This window comes from Falco rusticolus, chromosome 11 (assembly GCF_015220075.1).
Source record: "Falco rusticolus isolate bFalRus1 chromosome 11, bFalRus1.pri, whole genome shotgun sequence".
Classification (NCBI taxonomy): Eukaryota; Metazoa; Chordata; class Aves; order Falconiformes; family Falconidae; genus Falco; species Falco rusticolus.
This window is the reverse complement of record NC_051197.1, coordinates 21,578,781-21,604,674: the sequence shown is the minus strand read 5'-3', so window position 1 is coordinate 21,604,674 and position 25,894 is coordinate 21,578,781. Positions and strand designations below refer to the sequence as shown.

The window sequence follows — 25,894 nt, the reverse complement described above, 5'->3', positions numbered from 1 at the left end:
TAGTAACTCTGTCCTTTTTAAGAAGTAACAGTGAAGAATCATACAGTATTGACTGAAATGCTTAAACTTTAAAAATTTAAATTATGTTTTGTCAAACTTAAACAGAGCCTGTCGGAGAAAAGCCGAGAACTAGACAAACTGAAAAACGAATGGACATCATACACTGCAGCTCTAACAAACACACACACACAGGAGCTGACAAAAGAAAAGGAAAGAGCTCTCCAGGTATGACAACAGAAGAGAATCAACAATATCTTTATATGTAAATAGTTTCTTGGCTTGATTTTTCACATTCATTGAACAACCGCTTAAGTTTCTTTGCTTCTGATAGGCACAAGCTCAGTACCAACAACAGCATGAACAACAGAAAAAGGAATTAGAAAATTTGCATCAGAAAAGTATTCAACACTTGCAGAACAGACTGTCAGAACTCGAGGTCATCAATAAAGATCTGACAGAAAGGAGATACAAAGGAGACTCCACACTCAGAGAACTGAAAGCAAAGCTTTCTGGAATAGAAGATGTAAGGCTTATTAATTTCTATAATGAGACTTACTATTTTTAGAGCATTAACACTGCCTGCCTGTGCGTTTAATATAGCATGTTAAGTTTTTTCAGCTCTTTCTTATTCCACTTTATGCTTACTATTAGATATATCTGTTTAAATTACTATTACATGTTTTCTTAAAAAATGAAACAAAATTCTTTCCCGATATTCTAGGAATGTCAAAGAGCAAAGCAGGAGGTGCTGTCACTGCGTCGGGAGAACACTACTCTGGATGCTGAATGTCATGAAAAAGAGAAACTCATTAACCAGCTACAGACACGGGTTGCTGTTCTGGAACAAGAAATCAAAGATAAAGATCAGCTAGTTGTTAGAACAAAAGAAGTATTAGATGCAACACAAGAACAAAAGGTTCCTTCAAGTTTCAAAATAATTTTCTCAAGCTCTGTAGAACCTTCTTAATTACAGTCCCTATAGATTAGCAGCTGACCATTTTTACGAATACAGCAAGAAAGCTTTCAAATGTAGTTAAAGATGCTAAATCATGGCATCAAAAGTATAGTATGTTTTAAACTAAACATAAGTATAATAATAATAATAATAAACATAAACAATACAAAATATTCTGTTTTAGAAAGGTTGCTGCTGTTCTAATATTGTGGTACTACATTAAATTTAGTTTATAAACAAAAAATGGGATTACTTGAGGTTCTTTGTAATTTGACTGAAAAGCAATTACTGAATTTCTTGTAAGGATTAGTTCTCAAAGAATTGTTGAGGTTGCACTGGAAATCATAAGTGATGTCTGTCAGTCACATCTTGATTATAGTTCTTATTCTTTTAAAGGCAATACTGGAAGAGGGTACAGAGAAAAAACAAACTCATATTGAAAAACTAGAGACAACAATTAAGTCGCTGTCAGCTGAACTTCTTAAGGTTTGTTTGAACATGCCGTTATCCTTACGAAATTTCTTCCTTATGTTTAGGCGTGTGTTTTAAGAATATTTGACTTATTATTTTAATAGGCTAATGAAATTATCAAGAAGTTACAAGGAGACTTGAAAACTCTAATGAGTAAATTAAAATTGAAAAATACAGTAACAATTCAACAGGAAAAACTGTTGGCAGAAAAAGAAGAGAGACTTCAAAAAGAGCAGAGAGAATTGGAGGAGGTGGGACAATCTCTTCGAATGAAGGAACAAGAGGTACTGTGATGGGTTCGCTCTCTGTCCTGTAAACGCTGTTGTATGTTGTGTTGGGTTTTGTGATTTTTAACTTATTTACAGCAAGCAGCTCTTAAATCTTGCCATGGAATAGAATGTAGTCTTTCATTTTAAAACGTTTATTTAGATGTGTAATCAGCTTCTCCTTTTCATGTTAAAATGATTTGTAAGAGCCATCCATCCATAGGGAAGAAACCTAAAGTGGCATTAAGAGTACAGAATGATATAATGGACGAATCTGACATCCTTTAGAGGGCATATTCATATGAAAGTTGGTGAAGGAGGCAGGAACAGGGTGAATGTTTTCTTCCATTAAGTATATTCCCCTGCTTAGAGTCTGCATTATTTAATCATAGGAAAATTAAGGTTGGGAAGGTTTCTGGCTGTTGTCACATCTCAAAACCCTAGCTATAAGTAGGGCTTATCTTAAATGAATTACCCTGTTGTTTTTGTAAAAAAATGAGTTCAAACTTCTCTAAATAATTTTAGAAAAACTTCATAGATCCTTTTTATCTATTTTATATTTTTTTCTTCAGTTTGTAATTAGTAGTAGCTCCTGATGGTGTTACAATTATTATGGGACTATTGCAGGTTTGCAAGCTACAAGAACAGCTAGAAACTACAATACAAAAACTAGAGGAAAGCAAGCAGTTACTGAAAACCAATGAAAACGGTAGGTTTATACAACTGTGTTTCTCCCCCTGTAAAAATGACATAGCGACCTAGCAGCTACTGAAAATTAACGGGAGAAACGATGTTGCAATACCAGTGTCCATTTGTACAGAGCTGAGACGTTGTTGCTTATGGAAAATAAGCTGCTGTCTGCGGTGGGTATGCAACAACCTAGAGCTGCAAGTAGTAAAGGCTTCCTTTGCAGTTGGTTGGGGTAGTGTGCCTGTGGGGGGCTAACTCCAGAGGGAGGAACAGTAGCATGCAAGGGTGCAGGAAGCTTGAACAAAAAGGCTTTTCATGAGACCAGCGTTTCTGGTGATGTGTGAGATTAAGGAGAAAAAATAGCCCACCAAGCTGTCACCTTTTTTTGAGGAAGGGCTACTTACCGTTTTAAACGGCTTGCAAGAGGTAGGAAGGAAGCTTGACCTTTTTCTTCTCTCTTCAGTAATCACATGGTTAAACAAACAGCTGAATGAAGTTCAGATGGCAAAGAAGCTAGAGACTTCTGCCAGTACACACCGCGGGGGCAGGACTGCTCTGTCACCTCAGGGCGTGGTAAGATACAACTATAAGTAACATGGTTATGATGTAGTCGTTATTTCCTGAAGTGTATGGCTGTAAAAGAGAAGAGGAAAAAAAAAAAAGTGCTTTCATCATCTTTGGGTGGGTGTGGGCGCTTTTCTGTTTGGTTGCTTGGTTTTTTTAATATAATGTAATAACCTGTTGGGTGCTACTGGATGCCCTGGCCTTCTAAGTGAAAAATTTCTAATCATTCATTTATTAAAACACACAGAACAATGCAGAATTAGCTTGGAAATGAAGTGCAGGGTGAAGGGGTGGGGGAGGTAGAAAGGTGGCATTTTGAGGTAAACTTACTATCTTTATATATGTTGAGAAAGCAATTGTACTATTTGAATACTCTTAGTGATATTTAGAAACATGAAAGTAAGGGGTAAGAAACATTACATACTATCTTTGTTAAGACCCGATAGGCTATGGGATTTATTCTTGTTGTCCCTGAGTGTACAGGTATCTGTGGTAGCAGTTAATGAGCTGCTTAGTAGTGGAAGGGCATACTCATGCACAGGTCTCTGATGTATAGCTAGATACATATAATGTATTAATTATTTACAGGGTGTGTAGCTTAATTATTAGCTAAGAGTGCTCAACTTGTCTAACTTTTTACAGGTTTTCCTTAAGAATATGAATCTCGGAAAAAGTGGTTTTCTTCCCATCAGGAAGACTCAAATGAGGCTTAGCTATTAACTTCAGAATTTTGAATCTCTACAACCAATTACTTTAAGAATTATTTTTCTCCTTTATGGATGTATTCTGTTTCTCCTACAGCCTGACCAACCATCCTTCCCCAGCTCAGGAATCAATCATCCCATTTCTCCTCTCTATGCCTTCCAGAATTTTCCAGAAATGGCACACAACAAAAATGTCCATTCACAATGTCCAGCACCAAAGGCAGGCACTTTGACTTTTCTGTTTGTTTAAGAATGTGATAGCATAAAATACCAAAGCTTAACGTTTTGACTATTTCTCAAAATGCATATTTAGTGTATATCCTAGTACTCTTAAACTCCCAGTCTTGAACGTTATCGCTACTAGTAGCTAATGCTTGGGTTTCTGTTGCTCATTCTTTCATGCTTGCTGCACAGAAGTGCTGTGCAGGGTATGGAAGCAGTAATCCCCGAGGGTACCGCTGTACCTGCAGTTGCTCTCTAACTGCAACTCTTGTGTTTCTGCAGGTTCATTTCAACATGCAGCTTTCTAAGATGAATCGATGCTCAGATGTTCCAACAGTGACTGGAACTAGTCATCCAGCAAATAAGGAGAAGTAAGTGTCATCTATTGCATTTGAAGTTGGTTTTTTTTTTATTATTATTACTTTTATGAAGCCATTTGTCTTCCATGTGTGTCTGGAACTGAGCGAAATATTTCCAGTACCAAGCTAGTTCTGCAGCCTGCCTTTCTCCGTCAGCATGTTCATGAATTTTAAGTTGTGGCAGACGTGATTGTTCCTAGGTGACAAACGAAGCACTGTGCCTTCAGGAGTGGGTCCCATGGAACAAAAGTTCGTTGTCCCTCCTGGTGACAGATCTAAGGCTATCAGGTGATGGGTCAGCCAAAAAACTATTTCTAGACTGTTCTTAGAGTTCATAGGAATGTAGTAGTTGCCCTTCAAGCTAGGATCTCTCTGAATGGGTCTGTATCTGCACTTGTCATTATCCACATTTGTTTTTAAATTTTAATTAGCCTTTTTATTTCTAGTGGTGACAACTTGGGGCTGGAATCGAAGTATTTCAAGAAAAATGACAGCATTCCTTTACGAGGGCTTAGTCAAAATACACTTAACTCAGGTATGTATGGAAATAGTAAAACAAGATGTTATTTGGAATGCATTTAGAACCGTAACTATTACTACCCTTTATCTTGTTTCTGCTGTTCTACAGAGTATTTGAAACCGTACTTGCCAACAAAGGCCCAGCCGTCACCAAAAGCTGCTGTAACACCAGCCTCAGCTTATTTTCCCGGCTAGTAGACAGGGTTCTTAAAGAAAGAGTCCTCTTTTAACTGTTTGGGGGATTTATGGATGCCCTGTAATAATGTATTGGTAAAGTATCAATGTCAACTGGTATTTTGTAATTCTGAATCTGTTTTCTTTGAGAAAGATAACTTTGACTCACTGGGATGATGTTTCAGGCTATGTGGGCCTAAACAAAATAATAAAAGCTTTTAAGCAGCCTCAGCCCTTAGTGGGAACAGTGCAGTAGTTCAGTCACGGGGGCAGTGCAGAATTTTCTCTCAGTTTATTGGAGACCCTGGAGTCTTCCTAAAAAACCCGCTGAAGTGCACTGACTTTTATTACAGCAGTGGACGAGAGCGGCTGTAGAACAGGTGAGACGTACGCTCCCGCAGGCTCTGCGAGAGAACGTTTCCCTATGGATACGGGTCTTGACTGCTGTCAGAGAAAGGATGATGCAACGAGAAAGTGCTGGAGAACTGGGACACGCTGTCAATTTTAGTAATGGTCATGGTCGTAAGTTGGCATGACTGGCTTTTAATTTTAAAACCTTGCTTAATTTTGGAACGAGTTTACCTGAATTGCATATACTTACAAATACTCTAATTGATATTGAAGACGCTAAATTATTCCCCTGAAGGTACAACATTAGAAGTTAAAATTCTCACTTTTGGTTACCCTAACTTCTCTATTAATCTGTCAGTGTTACATTCCAGAGGCCAACATGCATAAAACATCAGGATCTGAACAGTTAACTATTGGAAGTACCACAACACCTAAAAGCTACTAACCATACTTTACCACAAAGTAAGTATGTAAGAAGATAAAGAAATCTGAGCTACACTAACACTCTTCAGCTTATTCTACTACCTGGGTTCACATGCTAGAAGGTTAACAGCTTTATTTGGTGTTCCAGTACAGAACTGGAGTGCAAGTTTTTGTAACATATGGAGTACACTTTTTAAACGACCATTTACATACTTCTGCTGTTAAATAACTAAGGTTAAAAGGTATGAAATATCTTTAAGTGCATCCAGAGGATTGTATACTTAATTGGTTTGTTTTGCTGTGCAAAATGTGTATATTTGATTTATAAATCAGCACTATGATAATGTATATTCACTTGTTTTGGCATTTGTAAGTTTCAATGAAAATATTAAATTTTTTAATCAAAAACTCTGATTAGTAAGTTTTAAGAGTAATTAAACCACCATTTCTACTGTACTGAAATTCTAAGATGAGGTGAGTGCCAGAACAGTACTATTTCATTCACCTTACCTTTTTTCTGGAGTTTTCTTCCCAGCTTCCTCACTTCCCTATGCAATGCGGTGCTACTGGACCAGCACCATGATGCACAATCCGCAGATGGCAGCCACCCCCTGCTAAGGTCTGTGCTTATGCTACTACTTCTAGCAAAGGTTTTAGTCAGTGTAAATTAATTGAATTTGGTCTCTTTCTCTTGAAGTACATATAGTTGCTATCAAAAGGGAAGCTGATAATTAAAATGTGGCAGCTTTCCAGCTCTCCCAGCCCTACTCAAATCTAAACGAAACAAAACGGTGGTGGCCTGGGCAGACTGACAGCAGCACAGCATCACGGAGGCAGAAGCTGCAGGCCACTGCAGGCGGACAGCCTTTGTTACAGCCTTGTTTCTCGCAGCCTGTATCTGCCCCAATCCTGTTCGTTAGATTCCCAGGGAACGAAGCAGCCAGCTGCAGCCACACAAAATGAAGACCCTCAGCCTTATCTAACAGATAAAGCGCAGTGCTGGACCTGTACTCCAGACTTCCTTTCCCCACCTGCTGAAGTACAACTACACGTAAGGTTTTAAGAGACATTAGCAATTATTTAAAAATTCATTAAAATATTCAACTTTATTAACAGTATATTTACATTTTCTTTTCCTGCTCTTGGTCAACCATGGTGAATGTTCAAAGGTAAAAAAGCATTAAGCAATAACCACAAGATGAAAACATTTTAAACCTATACAATACTTTATACACAAATTTATACAAAGGAACACTTAAATAATACAACTGGACACAAAAATATACACTTTTAGAGAAATTCACATCAGTACTTGTATAAAGCTCTCTTCTGTACTAAGGGTCCTGAAAATTTAGGACTAAAACATTAGCTCTGTAATGCAAAAGGGTTATTTGTGACAGTCCTCAAAGGCCACTATATAGCACACTGACATATTCAAGGCTATCAGCTTATATTTCAGTCTGTGTATTCAAGTTTTGAGGTCCTTTATGATTACGCAAACATCAGAAATATAGTGGTACAATAAACGGTACTCAAGAAAGCAGTTTTAGAGCCAGTATTAAAATCTGTAGGCTCAAAACACCCACTTAGTATTTAAACAAGTGTTTGATACTACCGTTTATTCAAAAATAGAAAGAGTAAATGCACTTACATAAAAATAACTTTTACTGTTCAGCAAGCGTGCTCATGTGATTTTTATATTAGTACAAACTTAAAAAAAACCCCTGCCATATGACCTTTAAAATAAATGATACCAATTCACCTTCTCCCTACTTGAGTACATTTACATTAAGGCTTTGAATCATCTGACCCAAGATTTTACAGCATTAAAATGAATGGGTCTGCATGGATGCTAGTATGTCTCACTGAGACTTAGCACGACTAGAATTAAAGCTCACCACCTTAAGGAACAGAAGGACACATGCTCATGCCTTGACTCTATTCTTTGTCTCCGAACTAGAATGTAAAGTTTAGTAGTAACAGTATTTCCTGGCAAGAGATGAGTATGTAACCGTTTTGAAAAGCAAATTACTAATTCAATGGCGACGTCTTTGGAGAAACTTCCGGTTTTAAATTCCTATGGACTTCATGCAGAAAGCTACTTCTTAAGATTACCTTAAGAAATTACATTTTGATGGAATTGGAATGTGTATCCCAAACTGCTGATGCAAAATAAGTCTCAAAGTTCTCCTGGATTTTTGTCATACATTTGTATCTTGCAGTAATGGTTCTTTAGCTTCACCGGGAGCCTGCGGACTGTGGGGATGGCCATGGCTGCCACAGTGTTTCTTCCAGTTGCTGGATCGTACATTTAGGTTGGTGTGTTCGGGAATAAACAAGGCAACAAGTAGTGCCAACAGCACAGAGCATGCTCCAAATAAGAATGGGGGTCCAGGAATTATAGAATTCTGAAAGCAACAACAGTAACACCACAAAGTATTAACAAGCCTTCAGACACATGGTTACAGCCCACAGCTAACTGCACAAGGCTCAGGAGCAACTCTGTCTCGCTATGCTACCCAGCGCAGCGTTTGTCCCCTGCGGACAGAGTATTGCATCCTAAGGCTCCGGAGAGGGAGCATATGATTCCCATTAATGCTGGCCCACTTCCTTTCCTAGCGTGAATCCTTCCTGCTTAGTTTCCTCAACAAATTAATTATTAGGAACTAGAAAAAAGAATACAGAGAGCTTGGTTAAAGGGCAACAAAACAAAAATGGATGACATGTGAAAGGAAAATACAGTGTCAAGGAGACAAGAAACAGCACGGGATGCTGCTGGGACCAGTCCCTCCTTCCCTCCATCTATTCTCTTTACAAGGGTCAGCAGCTGTATCTATTTGAAAGTTAACCTCACCCGTACCGCCTAGTTAAAACCAAGCAAACCCATCAACAGCCCTCCCCCGGAGTGATTCAAGAACCTCTGTTTGTTATGCTGGCTAACTGTAAACGAAGCATAACAAGATGTAACACAGCATCATCTCAAGAACTGGTGGGCGCACAGTCCCCTCCCAGTTTCTTTGGAGTCGGTAAGTGAAAGAATACCTGCTGCAAATGGTATTGTGTGACGACGCTACCTCCTGATGGCGATTCAGGCATGGGGAGTTCACTCAGTTCGACATGGAATATATAGAATATAAAACCATAAAGTGCTGGTCCCAAACCATTGCAGAGTCCTCGAATTCCTGTTATCATCCCTTGAACAACACCTGGGAGAAGCCAAATACACCGTTACCGCGCTATTTTTAATGGATCAGCAAGGCTCTGTTCACCTTTGAACCGGCACGAGCAGGGAAGTGGCTCTAAATGGTGTTGCGCTATGGGTAGCGATACACGGGGGCACAGAAAAGCCGGTACTGCAGCGCACGGCGGGTGGTTTTCCATCTCCCCGTTCGGCACAGAGTAGTCCTGCCCATGCCGTGCTCATTCAGAGACCGGTACGACACTTTCTCACACAGGAGGGAAAGCGCTGTACGCAACCCGGACAACTAAGCAAGTCTGCTAAATATTTTGCTGCAGATGGGACCTGTTCAGCGTTTTCCCTCTGTGCCAAACACCGCAATACACACAGATCACAACTTCCAAGAAACTTGGATTGTAACATTTTGTGACCTGTGCTGGTGTACGGGCTGGTCAGTGCCAAGATTCAGGCTGATGGACCAGCACGATGATGACACCCTGACACGTCTGTCTTCACGGGACTCCAGACTAGAATGCAAAGTACTGGGACAACACCTACCCTGTTGGTCAGCGTCAGCAGTTCGTGAAACCAGTGCGCTTACAGCCGGGAAAGTAATACTGGACATGGCCGCCACCGCACCCGCTGCCCACATCATCCTGCAAAACACACCCAAAGTAATGGCTCTGCATGGACAGCGCTCATATGTGTATGTACACGTACGTGTGCTCACTCATGCTTAAGTATCTCCCTTTGATAAAGGATAAAATGCAGGAAAACACCGTATCGTTCAGATATCGAAATGAAATTTACATACCATGGTTCTGATCCAAAGCCATACCACGCAAGTTGTAGTATTTGAAATCCTAGACCCAGTAGGATGGTATTTTTATTTCCAATGGATCGCATAAGTAAACTCAAAACTATTGTCTGACAGGGAGCAGGGGGGAGTAAAGAAAAAAAAAAAGTAACATTTTATTCTAAATATTAAAAACATGCAAATAATATATTAATTTTAAAAAGCCCAGTAAAATTCTCCAAAAGCAGTAGTTGCCAAGTATCCAGGAGCCAAAAAACCAGCAGTCATTTAGCAAGTAATATGACCAACTGCCGCCCCTTCTTCAGTGCACAAGGATTGAATTTTCCCAGCACAATATGCCTTGGATATTAATGAACCAAACCCTGACTGGCAAGCTGCTCTTTTTTCATCTACGTTAAAGCGGGGTGTTAATCAATTGTTAGAGACTTAGAAAAACAGCTGCAGAAAAGGTGAGTCAGGTTTCTGCAAGCTCTCCACAGTGCTTAGTGCTTTCAGAGTTACCAAACCCATGCTGTATGTAGCAGTAACTCACCTGTGCGATAATGGAAAGAATCCCAAGGACTGCTATAAATGCTGCAACACTTTCAGATGAAAATCCCATTATCTGTATGAAAAAAAGGCAGTTTGATTATTAACGGTAAACCATGTACTATGACATCACAAACATAGCACACAATGCAGTAGACTGGTATTATTCAACTCCTCCCTAACTTAGAAAAAAGGTTCTTCAGGGTTTGGTTTTGTTGTGGTTTTGGGTTCCCCCCCCCTTTTTTTTTTTGCCATTAAATCAAGTAAGTACACAAAAATAAAGGGGCATAGATAGAAAACAAGTAAATGGTTCCCTCAAAGAATAAAAAAACCTCGTTTAACATAGTGAACCTCATGGTCCGAGAATGATGCAAAGAACTACATAATAGGAGAAACTGTTACTTCATAGTCTCTCGGTTTGTCTCTCTAAAAGAAGACAATAACAGAACAGCAAGTGACTTAAATCAGCTGCTGGAAGCTTTTAAATTATACTAGTTATCTGCACTTTCTGTATTAATAAAAATATTTCAGCAACACTGAAGACTTCCCTATAAATTTCTGTTCATTTCAAAACTTTAAAGTTACCTGTCTGAGGTATAGGAAGAAGCTGGAATATTGACCTGCCTCTGGGAGGTAGGAAAGAAAGACTGTTATGCAGATTAGCAGCACAATTGAGTCCTGGCCGACCTTCTTCAGTGACTGTGGGGAAAAAAAAAAAATAGAAGTATTGTAAAACGTTCAGCCTTCATATTCAAAAAGCATCTCTAGTGTGAATCTGAAAAGCGTGTCAATTAATGCAGCTACTACGTGGGACCACCAACACATTCCCTGCATGTTTAGCAGGCTTGTTGGCCAAAGTATTAGCAGCAACACAAACTTAAACCTGAAAAAAGATGGGCTTTGTTCTTCAAGCCTGAAACATGGTAAATTCAGTCTTCCCTGTCTCAAAAGCTCAACATTTAAAAAGTAACAAAATATTCCATATTTCAGTAGCTTACTGCAAAAGGGTCAGCCTGTTCCCACGAAATGGGTGCACCCCAGGACGCTGGCCTCATCTTCTCTGGCAGCGATTCTGGTACAGCAACAAGAATAAAACAAATGTCTAACAAGGCTATTGCTGTAGCCAGGACCACAACCAGGCTGTCTCCGTAGACTCGACCAAGGTAGGCACCAATAGCGGGGCTGGTAACTAAACTTGCCGCAAAAGTTGCCGAAACCTGGAATAAATAACAGATTTTCAGTTATATGGTCAACAACATTATTGCCCACTTAGCATTTTCAGGAGTCTACCCATTTTAATCAGGCAACCATTAAAAGTAACCTTTTTCCTGTGACACTCTGGCAGCATCTGTGTTATTTCAGACAAAGGTTTTCCAAAAATATGGGGGTTTTTTGATAACTGGACAGCAATGTGAGGCTCCCAGCACTCTAGTATGTACCGACATAATTAGGTTTAATTAACTATACAGCATGCTGGTATCTCTGGGAAGCGATGAGCTGCGTTTAATGCTCATATTAGTGAAATACGCGATGCCTGTTAAGAACAACACGACATGTATCAAGGGCATATTTAATATGCTGGTTAATCCAACTGGGTACCGTGGGTCTTCACAAAGAAGTTTCCAGTTAACCAGCTGCCCTTGTTGTGGAAGATGTTAACTTAAAACTGAAGGAACTTTCTCGGCATATCTCAATCCCTGACGTATACAGGCAGAAAGAAACTATTTAGTTCTATACCCATTGCTTCTGGCTCTTGCTGCTGAATATGACAGTGGATTCTGTCACTTGAACACAACAAATAATTCCGCTAACCCACAACACGCAGGGCTGGGAAGGCTCCTGAGACCTGGCAGGTTATCAAGAGGTAACGCAGCAGCGGAGGCCAGAGGTAAGAACTTAAAGCAGACAAGTTTTGGCTACATTTGTTCTGAAATGAAGTGCAGTGACTGGAGACAAGCAGAAGTAGTCAGGATACCATACAAGGGCACTTCCAGCATTAACCAGGAGCAAGGTTAGATTTTTGAGAAGATGACAGAGTAGCACTAGTGTGAGAAACAATGGAGCAATAACCAAAGCCTCTCAAATTACATCATTAACACCGATAATAACTGCTAAGACACACATCTGAAAGACAGCCTTTAACACAGTTGTGTTTTGTTTAAGTTAGATAGTTAAGTATCAAGAGATACAGGACTGGATGACAAGAACAATTCAACAGAAAAACCTTACTCCAAACTAAAACCGACTTGCCCCAGAAGAAATAAACCCGCAATTTTGAAAAGCTCTGCCTACTGATGCTTTTAGTCCTGAATGCCACAGGAACAGAGCCAGAAAAATACATACCAAACCATAGGCCATGCTTCTTTCATGTTCTTGGGTTATGTCTGCTACATATGCAAAAACCACAGAAAACGTCACCGCAAAAACTCCAGACACGGAGATAACAGCGAAGTACCACCTAGGAACATTATATATATATAAAAAAAAATAAATCAGAACAGCTAAATAGAAACAGAAAGTCTGCATTTACAATGCAAATACGGTTCAACAGTAAATCATCTTGTCTAGCTTTCCCTGACAAATACTAACTTGGATAAAGCCCCTGTGAATGTGTCCCGGTACAGTTGTGTAACTCCTTAGCGCACTGAGTACAAACAGCCTAATTTTGTAACACTGTAGAAAGCTGCTGCAAAGAAGTTACTTCTGGGAAAAGAGGTGTTAGGCTAACTCCCGCTGGATGCCTACCACCCACAGCAAATTAAGAACTTCACTATTTTGAGAAGCTGGTCATTGAGAGTCGCAACATTAGCCGAATCTTTAAGCTCTAGACACTAGCACTTGTCATTTGAAACATTAATCTACACTTAGAAAGAAACTACTCCCCAGCAAAGGGATTTAGAACCCATGAGCAAAGCGTGTGAGCAGAGAGAAAACTGAAAAGGCCGACAGGGCTACCCGCACCGCTGGCTCTGCCCTGCGTCACTGCCGCCGGGGCTATCCCAGCTGCACCCTCGGGCACAGCACCAGGCCACCAACTGAGCCGCGGCTCAGGCTCCACCTGGGAACGCAGGTGCCAGTGAAGAGCTCACTGACGCGCGCACAGCCTGAGAGCTGATGGGTTTTACAACCTGAGAAAGTAGAAAACTGCAGCAACATTTTAGGGTACGAATGGTTACTTCACGCACTAGCTAGCATTAGGTAAGGCTTTCGCTGCTGCATAGGTGGTTAGCTTTTGAGTAACAGGGCCACAGCACAGACCTACACCGTTTACTGCCCAGCGCTCTCGCATCTTTCGCAAGCGTGCTGAAGTAGGGAGCGGGGCCTGCAGCACAGCGCAAACCCGGCAGCTCCTGCAATCCTGGCCGAAGTGTGTGGCCTCACAGCAGCCACTTCAGCGTGACTGTCCTCCCAGCTCTGGCCAAAGTAATACAAGAGCCTCAGCCTTCCACAGAGCACAAACAGTACCTTACCAACGATGCTACAAACCGGCACTATATAGCAACCTTGACCAGAAATGGCAAACCTAGTGTGAAGAAATTTACCAACCATGGGCTGATCTTCATCAGTGGTATTGGCGCACAGGTGAAAAACACTGTTAGCAGCAAGAAGGACTTCCGTCCCCACACATCAGACAGGGCACCTATGAGTGGGGCACTGAGAAACGATAGTAAGCCCTAAATGAAACAAAACGTTTTAAGTTAGAAGCAAGCGGTTAGAATTACGGTAGCCAACCATACCGCAATATGGTAGCAGCCTGGGCTCTACTTTTATTAAAGTCTGATGACCATAGGGCAATGCAAAGGCAATACGGTCAAGCATTATTGATCTTCTATCCCATGTCTGATTACCTTAAATTTGAGATTTGTTACCTCAGAACTACACAAAATTCAAAATATAGATGATCCAGTCATATTAGCAGCTTTATAAACTGTGCTTTATAGTTTTATATATATAGAATTCACATAAATTTAAGTAATAGAAAATATCCTGTTCAACTCTGGAGATCATCCAGTCCAACCCCCTGCTAAAGCAGGGTCACCTGGAGCAGGCTGCACAGAATTGTGTCCAGGTGGGGTTTGAATGTCTCCAGAGGAGACTCCCCAGCCTCTCTGGGCAGCCTGTCCCAGTGCTCTGTCACCCTCACAGTAAAGAAGTTTCTCCTCACATTCAGAAGGAACTCCCTGTGCTTCAGTCTGTGCCAGTTGCCCCTTGTCCTGGCACTGGGCACCACTGAAAAGAGCCTGGCCCCATCCTCCTGACACATGCCTCTCAAAATATTTGCAGACACTGATAAAACTCCGTCTCAGCCTTCCCCAGGCTAAACAGCCCCAGCTCTCTCAGCCTTTCCTCATAAGGGAGATGCTCCAGCCCCCTCATCCCCTTTGTAGCCCTTCGCTGGGCACCCCCAGTAGTTCCCTGTCTCTCCTGAACTGGGGAGCCCAGCACTGGACACAGTGCTCCAGATGTGGCCTCAGCAGGGCAGAGCAGAGGGGGAGGATCACCTCCCTCGACCTGCTGGCCATGGTCCTCCTAATGCCCCCAGGGTCCCACTGGCTCCTTGGCCCAAGGTCACACTGCTGGCTTGTGGGCAACCTGCTGTCCTCCAGGACTTCCAGGTCCTTGTCTGCAGAGCTGCCTTCCAGCAGGTCAGCCCGGGCCCGTGCTGGTGTGTGGGGTTGTTCCTCCCTGGGTGCAGGACCCTACGCTTTGTTGAACTTCACGAGGTTCCTCTCTGCCCAGCTGTCTAGTTTGTCCAGGTCCCACTGAATGGCAGCGCAGCCTCTGGTGTACCAGCCACTCCTCCCAGTTTTGTATCATCAGCAGGATTGCCGAGGGCATGCCCTGTCCCTCATTCAGGCCGCTGATGAATAAGCTGAACAAGACTGGAGCCAGCACTGACCCCTGGGGAGCACCGTGAGCTACAGGCCCCCAGCTGGACTCTGCGCTGCGGATCACAACCCTCCGAGCCCTGGCGTTCGGCCAGCTGTCAATCCACCTCACTGTCCAGTCACCTAACCCGCACGTCCTGAGTTTATGTATGAGGATGTTATGGGAGACAATGTCAAGCCAGTGTCACCTTACCTTTACTCCTTGAATTAGACCATTCATTAGAAATGTGTGTTTTGGGAAGGTTTCATGCAAAACCTGGAGAAGAAATATGAACACTGTCACTTACACAATATTAACTATGAATATTGCTCATGATGCAGCCAACTTCAACAGATGCACACCCACAGCAGTTTTATAGTTTCACATAATACGGAGAAAGGAAAAAGAAAAAAAAAAAAAGAGACTAACCACAAATAAGCCATTTAATCTTTAATTCCCATGGGAAGTGCTTTTGAGATTTTAGCTTTACACCTGACAGAGGGAGGCCTCAGCTCTCTCAGCACTTTGGGAAGGATTCTTGTCATCCAACCTCAGTGTCTGAAGTCTAAATAGACCACACAGAACCGAGAAAATGGGTCTCAGACCAGACTCTGCCCATTACTCTATCATCTGTAGGGGGCTGGGGAGAGGCCAGAGAGGCATCATCATCCTGCAGCGCCTCTCAGTTTGGTGAGCGGAGCCTGGATGGGCAGGTTAAAGCAGGCCCCTTTCTTGGTCTGACTCGTGCTACGTAAGATGGATTCCACTCAGTGACCGACGTGCTGTTTATACCCAAGAGACTGTTCATGGTTAACCTCAGCTTACAGGGCCACACCAAGACTGTGTTTTAGGTGGACTTTGCTTGGAGATCTTTAAGCCTTTGCTCCTTTTAATTTGTAAGGATGTGTCACTTTTGAAGATTAAACCCAAACGGAAAGCAACCAAATAAATGAGAAAATAATTTGGTACAAACACATTGGTATGACTGTCTTGCTAATCACAGGGAAGCTTTGACCAGTGTAACAGGGTCCGTGTTCTGAAGCTTCTGTTTAAAGCACAGCCAGGTCAGCAAAGACCTTCTACGTGCACACACACACTTGCATAATTTTACCAAATTTCAAGCATATTTTTGTCCTTACATTTGTCATGTTTCAGCTTTCTGTAGTGTCTTGAAAGGAAGATAATTTCATTATAGTCTTACTGGTTTCAAGTCAGAAAATATTTACATGTAAGCTTGAGTGTTAGCAGAATCGCACATAAACAGCTATGCTGCATCATTATGTTGCTTTGAAGAAATAATTTGGAAGTCCTGATTCCATGCAAAAATACAAAACTTTTCATTTGCACAACAGAGCAGCTCAGTGATACATAATTTTCATTTAATTCAGAAGACGTTCAGTGCCTTTGCAGTGATCGCCCCATCTCCCACACAGCAAGAAAAAGATTAAGGGTATCACTTACCACAAGAGTGGGCGCCGTCAGGAGTCCCCAAGCAAAAAACTCCAGGAAGATCACTATAACAGCGTGGTAGACACTAGGTGAACCTATTCCTTGAGGCTAAAACAAGAGAAAAAACAAGCGATTTAAACATCTCATAATCTACCAGTCATGAGAAATGCATCTAACGCTAAAAATAGAGGGATTCAGAAATGAAACAGGATTCAACACATCAGAATACAGTTATTCAAGCTAACTGGTACTGAGTGAAATTCCTTTTTAACCCTTTGTTGCCAACATCCTGAAAAGTCTTAATCCTCCACAGAATACAAAGTGCGCTCCCATCTCAAATTAAAAAATAAACCTTTTGTACTGCCAGTCTGGGAAACAAGGATGCCACTGCAAGTGGAAACAGACTGTTCTTTGGAGAATTAAGTTCCTTTTCCTCAAGAAAAATGCTTACGCGCACACAACGCTCCATGAAAATAAAGTTTTCATTATTTCAAAACACAGCAGTGTTCACACTCAGCTACCCCAAAGTCTAATTACCCGGTCTATCAAACAGCTTTATCGTACTTCTGTTACTAAAAGGCACCATGGCTACGTAAACTTTGACAGCTCTAAATTAGGGAAGAAAACCATAAGCAATGAATGCCAGAAGTGAATCTCAGGAACAGCAGTGATTGCTTCCTAAATACTGAGAACAGGCCCATTAGATGCAGTGTGCTTCAAATGTAGGAAGAGATCTGGATAAAAGATTTGAAGTAAGGAACATTAAACTCTTTGGTCATTTAGTATAATCATAAGTAGCTTTTGAGGAGAACAAAAAGCACAGGTGGGACAACCTGCTCATCTCACATACTCTGTAAATGCTACCCTGTCAAACAACATGCCACAGGTCTTCATTTGCAAATTGAGGAAACTGCACTCATTACTTTCATATGAAGGTAGCAGGAATAACTCATCAGAAATCTCATATGCATTCTTCAAGCTTGGCGGGGCTGCCTTAACATCTGCTTCCCTGGCTTTGTGTGAAGGTGAGTTACTAACAGAGCGGCACCGATTTGATCAGACCTAGGAGCACTTAGGTTAAGGTCCTCAGCTGCCTCTCACGAAGGCTCGGGGCGCCTTACCAACGTGCGTAAGTATCTGATGGGAGGGAGTAAAGACAACACAGCCGGACTCTTCTCAGAGGCATCAGTGACAGGACTGGAAGCACACACAAAAACAGGAAATTCTACTTAAACTTTGCACAAAAGAACCCCCTCTTGGAAACAGGTTGCCCAGTGAAGTTGTGGAGTCTCCATCCCCCAAACTTGACTGGACACGGCCCTGAGCAAACTGTTCCAGCTGACCCTGTCTGAGGGAAAAGAGGGGGCAGCTAGAATCAGGTGCCTTCCAACCCCAAACACCACAATTTTTAAGTTTCGGTTAGGTAATACTTGAGTCTTTCTTTTATTACAAGATTTGTGCAAGTCATACACAGCTTTTCTTTCCAGATTCTAGTATTTCCAACAAAGGGAAAAAAGCCCTAAGCCTTTTGAGCAACTGTAGGAAATAAATACAGAAAACCACACCGGCCATTCACCCCTACTGCCAGAAAAGGTCATAATTTTCAAAAGGAACCGTATCAATATGTAAAAGGTGAGCTACAGAAGTACCTTAGCACTGTGCTATTTTTCTTTCCCCAGCTCTCTTCAGTAAATACAGATGTACCAAACAGACACTGTTGCAATTTTTTCAGCCTGTTCTCTTAAGAAGGTAAATTAACAGTCTTTATCGGTACAGAAAGCAGCTATAATTATCTTCACTTCCCACAATTCCCTTCCCTTTCCACCCACAACCCTTATTTTAGTTTTGGGTTAAAAATTTGTCCAGCTCTGCGCTGAGCTGTTTGGCTCAGTCTCACACAGAACATCAGGTTTATTCTTATAGTCCCCAGATTCCTGTCAAGTTACTGTCTCATGACCCCCCAAAGGTATTTATTACAGATGGTGAGGCAGGGCTCAAAAAGCATCCCTGTGCCTCCAAGCACCGGGGTCCGAAGCACCTCCATTCTGTTCACATACAGCAAACCCAAGCTCAGCAGCCACGCTACCTGGTCCAGTTCTGGGCAGCTACTCAGAGATGACACGCACAAACCAAAACAGCGGAATGAAACCAGTGGCTGTTCTGCACAGCTAAATTGTTGGCAATTTGAGAGACAAAGTGGGTGACCGCTGCCCTCTGCCATGTCATCCAGCTGTACGCAACCTGATCAGCTGTTTCCATTACATTGGCAGAAACAAACAGAAGTGACATTTAGTTCACTAGGGTTAAACTTCCTTGCTTTCGTGTTGCTAATGCTCATGTATCATTGGTAGTTATTTGTTCTTATCTATAAAAAAAAAAAGTAATTTAGTCATATTTAGATCATAACCTCTGTAGCTATTTTTAAAGATGGTTGCAACTATAATGGAGCAAAAATATTCCGGAGGTGGAAGAAAGGGAAGGAAATTAGTAAGTGGTTACATTACAATGCATTAAGATGTATTATGTGCATTCAGCCCACAAGAAACAAGTGCTAGTCTGATGTACATTCCTAACCCAACACGTACAGTGCAGGTGTTTGGTATCCAGCCCTGTCTTACTCTACAAACCTGCCCTGCTGCACTTTACAAACTGGCTAATGTAGCGTAATGTAATGTAATAACCTAAGCGTAACCAAATCAGGAGGCCTTACACCTGGAGATTAAAGATAGGGAGCCTTTGTGCGAACAGCCTGCAACTAAGATGTTACAGTGAGAGTAACAGCAACCTGTCTCTGCAACCACGTAGCCAGAACACGGCGTCCTTACGGTTGGCAAAATCTGTGGCACAAAATTGTGCTCCAAAAACGCCCCTTTCCCTAGACAGAGAGAAAATGTATTTAACATTGTGTACTGTCAGTCATACCAGTGATAGAAAGTATCTATGCCAGGCAACCCAAAGAAGACACATCTGACAGCAACAGAGTAACTATCAAAGCAACAAAGGTATCAGATACGAGATCACAGCTGCGGCTCCTCCGCGGGAAAGGAAAAAGGCACCGAATGAAGTACTAGGCTCTGATTCTCTCTAGCATTGCCCAGGCGTACCTCCTAACTCACTTCATGGCTGCTTCAAAAACGCGTAATTCTTGCATAAGATGAATTCCAAGCGGTCATAAAGGAAGGCAAAATTAAGAACAGCATGGAAACCACTTCACTGGTGTTACTGCCTTGCCTTTGGTGAATCTGGCAACGCACACTTGAGTACACACACCATTACATATTTTTTTCCCTGCAATACAGCTACTAAGCTGCAAAGAGAACAGCACAAAAATGCCCCCACCCACCGACTCACCAAGGGGACCCAGCATAACCTGCGGCAGGGGGACAGGCTTAGCAAAGGAAATTGGGTGGGTTTTCCCTTTTGCTCGCTTTTTTTCTTGCCACGTAAGAATCAGTAGTTAAGTGACATTAAATTAAATTAATGGAAGCTCCCCATCAGTAAACTTTTTGTCTGTGACACTGCCTCATTAAACAGCTGTATATATTCTTGCCAGCAAGTCACACAATTTTCTTTGATGTCAGTTTCAAAATAAACCAATTGGGCTGGAAACTGCACACTTAGATGATCGATTAGTTACTGATTTGCCAGTTGGAGGCATTCAAGATATGGGCCGTTTTCATTTACCTGTTCCCCACAATATCACATAACACATTGGGTAAGCAAAGAAACTAAGGAGACTGAGCACAGAAGGCTAATTAAATGTTTCAGCAAACACTAAAAAAAAAACCCAACAACCAAGCATAAAGCTTTTGCTGTCATGATAAACAACACTCTGCTACATCAGACTGTATAACTTTAAAATTTTATTTAACAAATTCTCAAAACATTTATTTGAAAGCAGCAAATATCACAAGCTGGTACTTCTTGTTATCTAACAACAATCTACATCCCTTCAGGTAATGTTTATAAGCCCGTTTCCCCACAGTTTTAGAAACAACTGAAAATCATACAAAACTGATGCAGTTTTGGACACTGCTTTTGAAACTGGTGGGGAAACACTGAATGCAGCACCATAAGTACCACTGAATGCAGTTATTATATCATCCTGTTTCCTTCCTTGGCAAAAGAAAGTTAAAGCTGAGAGAGAAAGGAAACTTGCAAGTACACTGTATTTAAATCAGCGATTACTACAGAGAGAAATTCTGAAGCCTTGTGTCCCACAAGTGACAGCATTTACTCTGCTTCAGTTACTCATTCTAAAATATTTGCATTTAACATTTGTACAAGGTAATCTCATGTGTTTTCCCCTTAACAAAGAGTAGGAAAAAATGTCCTGGAAAACATCAGCATCCATCACTGGAATTAGTTTTGCTTCTTACCACTGAGTAATGCAGTTGATGACTGGTTTGATGAACAACTATAGTGACTCTGCACCTCCCTCTTCTCCATTACTGTTCCAAAAACACAAACCGAAGGGCCACCGCCACCGAGCCTGTCAAGATGTCTCTTTATTTGAAATAATGACACTGTATTTAGAAGAGCGCACATCAAAGCTACACCATGTTACCCAGCAGAAACAAATCCTGGGGTGATGACACACATTGGAAGAGACGCTACACATCAGTCAAAAAGCACCAAGCTCCGGCAGCCAAAGCACTCAACAGCTTCCTTTCTTTTTAAAAATTATGTATTTAAGAGGAAGCATGACGGCGGCAGGGAACTGCAAACCACCTCTTCCAGGCACCCTTTGCAGGGCTTCCACGATGCAAGGCCCTGCCCCACTCGCCGGCCCGCTCTCAGGGGTTACGGGGCGCGGGGGGAGAGCAGGCCGGGCCCTGCCCCCCGCAGCGCCGCTCCCTCGCCCCGCTCGGCCCTTCCCGCGCTCCCGCACAACGGCCCGCCCGGGCCACCGCGCCGCCAGCCGCGGCCACCGGCTCCTCCCTCCGCCCGGATTCACTTCGGCCATTCCGCTGCCGCGCCAGGTGCAGACGCGCCGGCGGCCGCAGCTGCCCGCGCCCGGCTCCTGAGGCGGCGCTCGCCCTGAGCGCCCCGAGCGCCGGCACGACGGGGCCGACCCGCACGGCCGCGCCAGCCGCACGGGCGCCCCTCGGGCCGCGGAGCCCGCGCCAGCCCGCCGCGTAAAGGAAACCGAAACCCCGGCACAGAGCTCAGCCCGGCGCCGGGGCCGGCCGCGGCCCGCTCGCACGCCGCCGCCCGAGACCCGCGGGCCCCCCGGCCCCCCGCCGCACCTGCCGCGGCCCCCGCCGCGCCCCCCGGCCCCGCCCGGCCTCACCGTCCCGCCGTCCTTAATGATGATCTTCTTGGCCAGCATGATGCTGCGGTTCACGGCGCGTTTCTTCTTCTTCCCCCCCTGGGTCATTTTACCATCCTACCGCCCCGGGGGGGCGCGGCGGCAGCAGCGGACCCTCCCCAGCAGCCGGGCCTTCGCCTCGCCTCGCCGCCCCGCGCGCCCGCCGCCCCCGCTCACGCACCCGGCGCCATCTTGGCCGGCCGCCCCCGCGCGCAGCCGCCGCCGCGCATCACGCGATCGCCCCATTGGCCGGCCGCCGGTCACGTGCGCGGAGCGAGCCCGGCCCCCGGCCCCGCCCGGCCCCGCCGCGCCGAGCGCCCCACCGCCACGAACGCGGCCGGCCGCCGGTGCAGCCCGTGCCCCGGCCCCAGCAGCGCGCCCGGCCGCAGCGCCCCGGGCGGGCCGGCCCGTCCTCCTGCGCGACCCTCCCCGGGTACCCGCCGGCCACCCCTGCGCCGCTGCAGGCGCCCGGCTCCCCCCCGGCCCGGCGGCACCGGCTCCCCGTGCCCCTCGCAGGCCCGGTCCCCCTCAGATCCCGCAAGCAGCGCCTGCGCCCGCCGCCCCGGCCGAGCCCCGGCGCTGTCTCCCCCCGCTCCCTCTGCCCCGCGCCGGCCCAGGGCCCGTTCTCAGCCGGTGTACCCGAGAGGCGTTTCCAGAGCGCAGCACGCAACCCCAGACACAGCTCGTCCAAACCCAACCCGGAGGCGCCGCTTTCTCACTCCCAAGTGTTAAAACTCACAAAAGTTTTAACACGTTTAAACGGGCAGGCCACTTGGGGCCCCGGTTTACCACGCAGCCCGCACACAGTAAGGTAATGGGGATCCCAAGGCATCGTACCCACTGGTGGCGAAAATCTCATAAAAAATTGCACTAGTGCTATAAATTTTTATGCGGCTTACAGCCTAAATTTACTCAATGCTGATACCTGGCAGCACTAAATGGAGCAACACCTGTCCACATCCAGTGCCGCTACATGCACCACCTCAGACACAGCTCTCCACGGCCATATCCACATACCAGCCTTTGCACTTTTTTTCACTCCATCCTCTATCTTCCAGCCCCCTTACTGCACATTCCTGCCTCCCCCAAAATCTCAGCCGTGCATTAACACCTTCCGTGTCCACACCAACAGCGGCTGCCACGCTGCACCTCAGCCCTGACGTGCGGGCCTGTACTGGGGCTCCCTCACCGCGCACACCGCTGTGCCAACACAGTAAGATCACATGGGCTGAAGCTAAACTCTTAGCCTTGAGACCAAGCACCCTTTTATGTCATCATATTGCAGCTTTTAAGGAATTCAGCATTTCACGAGGCTCAGCCCTGCTCAGGCCTACAGGTATACGCTGGCCTTGCTGTGGGACAAAGGCTCTAGTTCATGACACAAAGTGTGGATCTACCCGGCTACACACAGGGGAAAAAGGGTGTCGCAGCCATTGCTATTATCAGTCATTTGTTACAAGTCTTACTAAATTATGCCAAGTACGTGACAATTCTATTCCAGGGTTTCTCACCCCTTCTACTTGAAAAGGAGAGGGGTCTAAAATTTTGGCATGGCTTCCAGTCTGCTTGGGGAGAGTGATGTTACACTTCGGCAGGAAACTCAGCACACAGACATGTAGGTGACATGTAAGAAACTCACGTAAAAAAGTTAACACAACTACATCTCAGCAAAAACATTTTGTAACTAGACTGACTAAACAGCTGGTTTTCTATCCACACCTTTATATTAGACCAACCCCTGTTACTGATGTCATTGTCCTCCCAAACAGTACCTCTTAAACATCCCGTTTGCTCACGTAGGCTGAGCAGATAGTTCAAGTTAAGAATTCCTAAATTTAGACTAAACTCTAGATAAGTATGACTTGCTTTTGCTGTCATGAATTTCAGCCAGCTACACGTTTCGAAATATCAAACTCCACTTACCTATGTAAATCCTGACATAATCCACTCTGCCATTATTTAACTGAGAGAGAAATTCCTGACATTTAATCTCCTGAAGAAGAGAAACAAAAATTGGCCGTTACACCTAAATACCCATAGTGTTCAAACTTCTATACAAAGTAAATGCATGATGCTACCCGCTAGCTGCAGAGGACCATTACCATCTTTTTGGAAGCAGAATCAAAACAGAGTACTTCTGATGTCCCCAAAGGAAACCCTTGACTCCAAAGCACAGACAAATGATGGTTTCAATTAAGAGTTCTACAGACTGCTTTCAGGGCAAACTCCAGGACCACTGTCTCCTGCATCCCAGTAACTCTGTACCAGCTATGCTCCTTTGGTTAGTTGATTAATAATTAATATCTGTCACCTAATGGCCTAAAAGTTTCAGTTTAAATCATGCTGCATGTGATCACTAAGATCAGAGTGGAACTGACAAAAAGAAATGACAGAAATGAAGTGTCCTGAAAATTATTCCTGCATAGCTGGTGAAATAACCTGATTTTATTATATACATCTCTGGAAAGGACAGGGAAACATGTTGTCCCCCATCTACAGCAATCTGTTTGTGAATTCCGTTCAGGTCTCTGACATACTGTAAATTATGGATATACAAAAACATCAGCTTCTAAATTGTAACGTGAATCAACAGACTGCATTGTATTTTAGAGCGTACATTGTACTGTTCACTACTGTCAAAATTAAACACTTAAAACGGGGCAGACTTGTGGCAAAACTTTTCTACAAAGGATCACTGTGCTTTACAATTGCACACCATATATATATATATATGACTTGGTACTTGACAGCCAGACTTCCCCTGCCACTCCCAGTTCAGAAACCGCAGTCCTGAACCAGTAGATCAGGGTTTTCAGACCAGGAGAGTGCAGAGACAGACAGTCACAAGAACACTGCTCAAATGCAATTCACAAGAAGTCACAATACAGTGGTCAAAAAGAAGCATGTCTCAGTCAAAATCAAACTTGTGGCAAAATTCAGTAGGCTGTAAGTTAAAAGGTACTATCAACAAACTTCTTACAATAGCCTTCTGGACTTTATAGAAAACTATGCCAAAAATTACATTCTGAAATAATAAATATTTATTAAACTACTTTTATTTCTGCTAAAATATGCATAAGGCAAGCCTCTCCATTTACAAAGCTCTCCAACAGTTTTGTATCATACTCTTAATAAAGACAGTGCTTAATTTTAACTACTTTATTACTATAGCAACATTAACTACACAAACGGGAGAACCACCCCCACCCCCCCACCCCCCATATTTTACCTCAATATGGATTAAAAAAAAGAGACTATATTAGTTCATGTAAGATGCACTCCATGTTTCAGCACTGTTAAACCAAAAAAAAAACCTGTTTCCACACTGCCTGGCAACAATATATTAGAACTGTATTCAGTGTAATCACACACAAATAACAACATCAACATATAAAATATCCTCAGACTACTTTAAAAATTTTCCTACAGTTTTTGAAGATATGATTTATATTTGGTTTATATATTTAAAATTAGATTTAAAACATATTGACAATACAGACTAGCTTTTAACAATCTAAAGAGGTGTTATTCATGGCTGCAAATATAAACATATGCATATAAGCAATTCTTACTGAGCTACACGTTGCTAATGAAATTAATATGGCTAATTACAGTCAGAATGATGACGGAAGGTTGAACACAAGAATTAAAAATGTCGTGTTTACTTTTGGATGCAAATGTGCAGCAGACATTCAAAAATGAGCATGGAATGGCACCTCAGGACAGATTTATTTTTTTTCCTCTAGAAAGAGTTATAAATTCAGCTAGCAGGAAATAATTAGAAAAATTTATAAACTCAACTGAACAGAAGTTTGGATTCACAGTAACGACAGCAGAAGATATCATCTAATTAATCCCACGTATTTTGTTGCATTTTCCCCTGCATTTTTTCCAGTAAAAATATATTAATTCTAGATATATAAAAACATAGAATGAGCTTACCTGGAAAGAGCAGAACTCTTTAGTAACTTCCTGTGGAAAATAATCAGCATTAAAAATTTAAAGAACCATGAAAACAAAGGCAAAAAAAAAGCACTTCTTGGA

At 43.2% G+C, this 25,894-nt stretch overlaps 2 protein-coding genes across 5 annotated transcripts in view; one reads left to right on the top strand and one right to left on the bottom strand.

Moving 5' to 3' along the window:
- SASS6 (SAS-6 centriolar assembly protein) overlaps window positions 1-7,419 on the top strand; it is a 14,122-nt gene extending 6,703 nt beyond the window's left edge. For 2 of the 3 annotated variants that reach the window (XM_037404692.1, XM_037404691.1), the window contains exons 7-17: window positions 106-225; window positions 332-523; window positions 722-916; window positions 1,352-1,441; window positions 1,531-1,710; window positions 2,320-2,401; window positions 2,846-2,955; window positions 3,748-3,870; window positions 4,155-4,243; window positions 4,678-4,766; window positions 4,860-7,419. In XM_037404692.1, the coding sequence (XP_037260589.1) occupies window positions 106-225; window positions 332-523; window positions 722-916; window positions 1,352-1,441; window positions 1,531-1,710; window positions 2,320-2,401; window positions 2,846-2,955; window positions 3,748-3,870; window positions 4,155-4,243; window positions 4,678-4,766; window positions 4,860-4,945 (1,356 nt within the window). In that variant the 3' untranslated portion in view covers window positions 4,946-7,419. The remainder of the gene's footprint in view (window positions 1-105; window positions 226-331; window positions 524-721; window positions 917-1,351; window positions 1,442-1,530; window positions 1,711-2,319; window positions 2,402-2,845; window positions 2,956-3,747; window positions 3,871-4,154; window positions 4,244-4,677; window positions 4,767-4,859) is intronic. The other variant, XM_037404693.1, reaches the window with a different exon arrangement.
- Window positions 6,786-25,894, bottom strand: MFSD14A (major facilitator superfamily domain containing 14A). Of its 2 annotated transcripts, XM_037404699.1 has the most exons (13): window positions 25,793-25,894; window positions 23,774-23,843; window positions 16,552-16,647; window positions 15,304-15,366; window positions 13,768-13,895; window positions 12,565-12,679; window positions 11,220-11,438; window positions 10,807-10,920; window positions 10,226-10,297; window positions 9,691-9,803; window positions 9,435-9,532; window positions 8,741-8,904; window positions 6,786-8,106 (listed from the first exon to the last, which is right to left on the bottom strand). In XM_037404699.1, exons 4-13 carry the CDS (start codon window positions 15,328-15,330, stop codon window positions 7,900-7,902), a joined length of 1,257 nt encoding a protein of 418 aa, XP_037260596.1. In that variant the 5' UTR covers window positions 15,331-15,366; window positions 16,552-16,647; window positions 23,774-23,843; window positions 25,793-25,894; the 3' UTR covers window positions 6,786-7,899. The 2 variants fall into 2 exon arrangements, with proteins under 2 accessions (XP_037260596.1, XP_037260595.1); XM_037404698.1 differs by lacking the exons at window positions 23,774-23,843; window positions 25,793-25,894 and adding an exon at window positions 21,833-22,070.

Excerpts from the sequence above, each read along its gene's own strand:
- MFSD14A (XM_037404698.1), bottom strand. The coding sequence starts at position 21,919 with ATGACCCAGGGGGGGAAGAAGAAGAAACGCGCCGTGAACCGCAGCATC. Across the intron at positions 12,680-13,767 it reads CTGATGAAGATCAGCCCATG|GTGGTACTTCGCTGTTATCT; the intron begins GTTGGTAAATTT and ends TAATGTTCCTAG. Across the intron at positions 10,298-10,806 it reads TCTTCCTATACCTCAGACAG|ATAATGGGATTTTCATCTGA; the intron begins GTAACTTTAAAG and ends TTTTTCATACAG.